Source organism: Meleagris gallopavo, chromosome Z (assembly GCF_905368555.1).
Source record: "Meleagris gallopavo chromosome Z, MGAL_WU_HG_1.1, whole genome shotgun sequence".
NCBI classification, from domain to species: Eukaryota; Metazoa; Chordata; class Aves; order Galliformes; family Phasianidae; genus Meleagris; species Meleagris gallopavo.
In genome coordinates this window covers 9968922-9975054 of record NC_139435.1, presented here as the reverse complement: position 1 = coordinate 9975054, position 6133 = coordinate 9968922, and the positions used below count along the sequence as shown (strand labels likewise).

The following is a 6133-nucleotide window of genomic DNA, read 5'->3' as shown; positions in this document are numbered from 1 at the left end:
CGGGGCGGGGCGGGGCAGAGGTGACGGGGCGGTCGCGTTCCGTGCGCCGGATACCGCGGCCGGGGCCTCAGCGAGGAGGAGTACCGTGAAGCGGCGGCGGTGCCGCTGGTCACTCGGGCGGACGGGAGGCGGCCGGAGCCATGTTGGGCAGCGGAGCCAAGGCGGCCAAGCCGTCCTTCGTATCCTACATCAGCCCGGAGGTGCGGGGCCGACGGGTGGGCGCGGCCGGGCGGGAGGGCTGGCGGGGCGGCGGGGCTCCGCGGCGGGTTGTCCCGCTCCCCACTCCCGTTCTCCCGCCGGCTTTCCGTGGGTGCGGGCGCTCGGCCTGTTCTTTAGCTTGTTGGCGGGGTGCGGTGCCGGAGGCCGGGCTGGAGCGGCCGCTGGGCACATGGCGTTGGTTCCGTGCCCTTCGGCTGCGTTCCGGGAAGGTTAATGTTAGAAACGAGTCCTTTGTGCTTGTTGTCTTCCTCCTCGGTTCCCTGTAGCCTGTGTCAAAATAACGCTTTATCTCCCGTCCTCGTTATAGCTTCTGCGGGAAAGTGTTTTCTTATCTTGTTAATTAGTACTGAGCAGATTGCTGGAAGGACCTTGGAGAACCCGCTGTTTTGCTTGTCACCGACTCTGAAATACCAGCACAGAGTTACCGTGGCCTCTTTAAGTCAACTGTGCTGTACGAAGCCTAATTCCTTATTTGTGGCAGCAGCTCTATTATTGTAGATTTTTCAGCTCTGGTGACGTGTAGTTTTGGCACTTCCAAAGCTTCCTTATACTCCCCAGTGAAAGGATACAAGCAGCAGGTACCAAGACTTCTTGGGTCTGCAAATACATCCACGTGTCAGTCAGTCTTTCACCTTAGGAAAGTGGTTCCATTCTACGAATAGAGCTCCTGGAATCGAGGTAGGAGCTTTGCTTGTGGGCTTGCTGAAAGGTAGTTCACCTTTTAAGCAAGTGTGCTAGTTGACTGTAGTTCTCAGGGGAAAAAAAGGGTGGTGGGAAAAGGTGTAAGTTACATACGTGCAGTGCACCAAGCCACCAAACGATGAAGCGTAGTTAACCTGGTTAGAACTACTGCTGTGCAACGCTGCAGGAAGGATAATGAGAGCACTTAATATTGAAAGGTGACGTTCTTAATTATCCTAATGTATCAGAGCTCGGTCATTTGTTTTTTATTTGTTCATGCTGCTTTGTACTTAAATTTCATGGGCCCTTGCAGCTGAAGCTTTGAAATATATATAGAGGCTGGCTTCTGCCGCAAAGCTGCTATCTTTCTGTGGCTTCAAGAGCTCAATGAAACAGAGGTCAGATGCTGGCAGCAAGTGAAACAAGTTTAACTCTTGTCAAGTCTGCTCTGTCTTTCTGACAACCTGTAATTGCTCCATGATGTGATTGCACAGGAAGCTGGAAGACTTGAATGTTTTTTAGTAGTATTAAAAATATAACTCTAGGTATCTAATGAAACCTGTGAAACCTGTGAGATTGTCTGGAGATCTAGAAAACCATGTTAGGTACACTAAAAATAAACAGAAGTGATTATCTGTCAAGGAACTGTATGTGCATGTGGAAATGACAACCTTCAGGACACAAATTTTCTGTACATGTTAACTTCCATGTAGCTGAGTTTTGAAACAGGCTATGCTGGTAAAACAGTGGAAACATTCCAGTCCCTCTTCTGTGGAACATAATTTGGTGAACTGGAAACTCTCATTTCATCAAGATAATGCAATTTCCATACTAGGATAGGCTGTAGGCTCTTGCTTTCATTAGCAGTTGCCTGGAAAAGCACATTGGTGACAGTCACGTTTAGTGTCCTCCTCTGGTAGACTCTGCCACAAACAGTGGCATGGGGGCTTTGTGAGCTTAAGGCTACATCTAGATGGCATTTGATCTGATGATGGACTCTCCTGTGAATGTATGGAGCCTTGCCTCCTTTCTGTGTATGCTTCTGACTTGCAACAAGATTATCTGGCCCTATAGAGCAATCTACGGTGTTATGCTGTGGCTGCTCATGCTTGCAATCTCCATGTTCGTTGGGCTTGTCCTTTTTTGCCTGGAAAATTGTTTAAGACCTGATTCTAGGTTAGGGGAGCCCTGCACGAAGAAGTGCAGCAGGCAGAGTTGAGCTTGGTTCCAGTCCCAGCTTGCTTAGCCTCCGTTTTTTCCACCTAAGGGACACTGCAGGTAATGTTCAGGGAGGTCAAGCTTGCTTTAAGCTGCTTTTGTTTTTTTTGTTGAAGAAGTAAGAATTCTATCCATGGTAATACTCCATGGCACGGTAGAAGTAAGGTGTGAACAGAAGATGCTAATTGTTAAGGAATGGAAATGGCTTCCGTTGTGTTTCACAGCATGTCTGGAAAAGTGGAGTTTCTGACATCTGGCTAAATATAACCTAGTTATGCTCTGCTGTATAGAGCCACAGATCAATCAGTGGTCTGTTAAGAGCGAGCCCATAGGATGTTGATATTAATGACACGCTTCCCCTCAGGACAGACTTGGCTACCCTGCAGGAAATGGAGTGAACACCAGGGTGTAAAAGTCAGTGTTTTGACATGCCTGGTCATAGGCTAGGAATATTTGTCTGTGGGGACACAGAAAACAGAAGCAATGAATTACTTCATGTTTCCTAACTTTAAAACTTAGAAACTGTAAACTTATACAAGATTAACATGGCGAATCACGTTTTCCATAAAACCTCAGTTTGAATGAAAGCTGTGCTGCCAAACTTGATTGGAAGCTGACTCTTTATTTTGGAATATATGCTTTGAAGTTAAAATTCTCATGTTAATTCTTCTAAGAGATTACTTCTTGTATTAACGCTTGGTATGTTCTTTTTCTAACATGTGTAAATATCAACTGAAAACTGTATAACTCCATGCAGTTTCAGAGCAGCAGTAGTGGTGCCTGGTTGTTGCTTTGCCCCATCAGAGCTCTGAGTGAGTGTGGAGTCAAAGCAAGATCAGAAAGAAAGAGGTGGTGACTGGTGGTTACTCAGTAGATGCAGAGCGTGCCCTGTGGAGTGTGAGTGGAAGTTAAGTAGCCCGTAACTACTACAAACACTTGTTCCCGGTAGATCATGGTATCTCATTGTGTGTTCTGCACTGATGGCTGTCCTGATTAGAGCGGTGGGAGTGATGGGTGGTGTAAGGATTAAAAGTCCCCCAAGTAGGCAGCTGGGCTGCAAGCTGACGTGGGGGAAACCAGGCACTGAAGTCAGAGGAGATGAACAGAACAATGTGAGGAAAGAGGAAAGGATAAAAGATGAAACAAATGTGGAAAACATGTGCAGTGATCTAATGGGTACTTGGATAATGGAGCTGTGAAAGGAAGGAAAACAGGCGTTTAGAGATTATTTTCAGTACTGTTATTTTGATTAAAATGTGCTATCTCTTCTGTTTTATTTGGAATACAGGATGGGATTAGACTTGATCAGAAAATAGTCTTTAAGAGAAGACTGAGTGTAGTGAAGTATAGTTAAATTAAAAAAAAAAAAAAAAGGGAGTCCACAGCATGCTCCAGTATGACGTGGAGCTTTCCTGCAGACTATTTAAGAAAGTCATTCAACATTAGGCAACACCTATTGAAGCAATGAGTCCATGGGGAGCGTGGTGTCTGCAGGACAGTCACAGTGCAGTCAGCTGAGGTTGGGTTGGATCAGTGAGAAGGATGATGCAGAACAAATTGTTATATTGTGTCCATGTCAGCCTGCAGTTCTGCAGACTCTGAAGTTACCAATCACAACACCAACGTGAAATGTTCGTGTGTTGCCTCTCGCTGTTTACTCAGATAACCTGGAAAAAGGCATGCAGAGTATGATACATACACAGGTGGAGAAAGTTTGTACAATATTCAGTAAAGTGGAGGTCTTTGTTTCCCTCCTTTCTAAGGCAATCCAAACTTCCTGCGTAGTGTCCTCTACATGTCTTTTATATGTCATTGCTAATAGGACTTACAACTTGTGTTGTATCTTGGGTAAGAAGTATGAAGATGCTGCTTCAGGCCCTCAGAATGAGGATGCTGCAGGTGAAGAAGCATCAGCACAGAGGTGGGGGTAGCTTTCAGTGGTAGTATACATAAAGTGCTTGCATGCTTAACTTCTACAAATTGGTCAAAGAGTGAAGCTTCCTATGGTCTGAGCAGATTTTGTAGCTTGTTGAAAAGGATAGACCTGCTTCTGCTGCTTTCTTTGCTTTTGGTTCTGTGCTCATTTGTCCTGTTCATGAACTGTTTCTGCTATCATTAGGCAGTAACAATAAAGCCAAGCACATGTAGAGGCTTCCTACCTGGTCTTACAAACTGTGAATTATCTCACTATGTAGACACACAAACCTGGGTATAAGAGAGCATAAACTGTATGTCTGTGATTAAATGGATGTTGAGGAGTGTGCCTTGTGGTGGCTGTAGGCACTGAAGTCAGTCCTAGGATCTGATTGTCCCAAACTGGAACACTCTAGAAACTTCGAGTTGATAAAGAAGGAGGAGTAGCTAAACTGATTTCAGTACAGCTTGTACTGACTTGTGGTTAGTTAACAACTTTTCCTCAGATCTTTGCCTTATCTCTTAAAAAGAACACACATGAAGTGACTTTAATAGAATTCAACATTTTAGTGTCCTTCCTTGGGAAACAATGCAGCAGAATGGGTTCTTCAGCAGTGTTCAGCTGTTCATTGCTCGCATTCTAGCCATCCCTAGTGCATATGAATGAAAACCATCTTTGCAGGATTTATGCTTTTGTTAGGGAGTGCAAGTGTTGACTCTCAATAGATCCCTTGTTAGTGGAGTTTCAGCAGTGGCAAGTTGTTACATAGGAGTTCTGCTTGTAGTTAGTACATCATTTTGTTTTCTGTTAACCGGTGGTGGATTTGCATTTTTTTAAAAGCTGATCTCTAGTGTATGTTTGACTGAAGTCTCTGATTTACTGTGGTGCTATCTAAGTAAAATTCCTGCTGTTTTCAAAAGTCAACTAAATTACCCTTTAACCACTCGTGTCATGGGGACAAATTATTTTGAGCCTGTTACAGAAAGCTTTGTTGCACTTTAACAGATAGATATTAGCTCAAAGGATTTCTTTGGAGTCTTTTTTTTTTTTTTTCCTGTAATTTTCTGGCAGCACTGAAAAAATGGTAGATATAGTGTGAAACTTAAGTGATTTATGTATATACACAGTAGTTTTACATTCTTTGCAATCTCTTCGAGGCTAAGAGGAGAATGGCAAGTCAATATATTTCTTTATTGTTCAATAGCAGTGATCGTTGGTGCACAGTTTCTAAGTGAACAGTGCTGTACTTAGGTGCATAGTGATACAGGATGCATAACTGTAAGCACTGGAAAACACAGTGTTCATTGCAGAGCTGCCAATGGTGAAGACCCAACATTAGAAAACCTCATTTCTTTTCTGAACGTGGCAGTGTTTGGCCTGAGCTGTATTCGTATAGTAACTTGTTTGGCTGACAAACATCGACTTTGATTAAAACTGCTTGTGCAAGAGCCAGTCTTGGAAGTCAAAGCCAGCAAACTGTGTTCTGTTCTCTGTGTCAGATGCCAACTGATTTTTTTCTTCATACCACTGCATTTTTAGGACCTTTGCCTCTGTCAGCCTGCCTTGAAAGCCTGCTACTCTCATAGTTTCCTGGTATTTTTAGTTTTACTGTGCAGCTGTAAAACTCTTGAGCTTTGAGAGCAAATGTTTATATGAATGGTAAATGGAGATTATTTTTGTGCTCTCAGAGCCTTTTTTTTCCTGTTGCTTATGTCTCCTTGCGATTGCTTGTCTTGATTTGAAAAATCTGACTTTGGATGCTGTCAGAAGCTAAAATTAGTTTGCTTACTGCTGTGGCCCTGGGGGTGGTTTTCATTTAACTAATAGTTTTCCACAAAAACTTGAATGCGTGCAAAGTGACTCTGACTGCAGGAGGAAGTCTGATCCATCTGAGCAGGAAGGGTGCAGTGTGTCCTGTTTAATACTCCTTCAGCTGGAGATTTTTAGCCCAACTGTCAGCACCTCAAGGCTAGAATAATACTGAGGGTTGAATAGGTTTGTTTCATGCATTTTGAGTCAAAACTGAAGTCCAAACATCTTCTGACTTGTGTTCCCCCTTGCTCTGGGATTCTGAAGTCTATTTCACTATAGTCTTAGTGC

At 43.8% G+C, this 6133-nt stretch overlaps 1 protein-coding gene across 1 annotated transcript in view; it reads left to right on the top strand.

Moving 5' to 3' along the window:
- Window positions 1-6133, top strand: part of MTMR12 (myotubularin related protein 12) — a 33947-nt gene continuing 27814 nt past the window's right edge. Inside the window, exon 1 of the mRNA XM_085213229.1 lies at window positions 1-200. Coding sequence (XP_085069355.1) covers window positions 141-200 — 60 coding nt within the window. The 5' untranslated portion in view covers window positions 1-140. The remainder of the gene's footprint in view (window positions 201-6133) is intronic.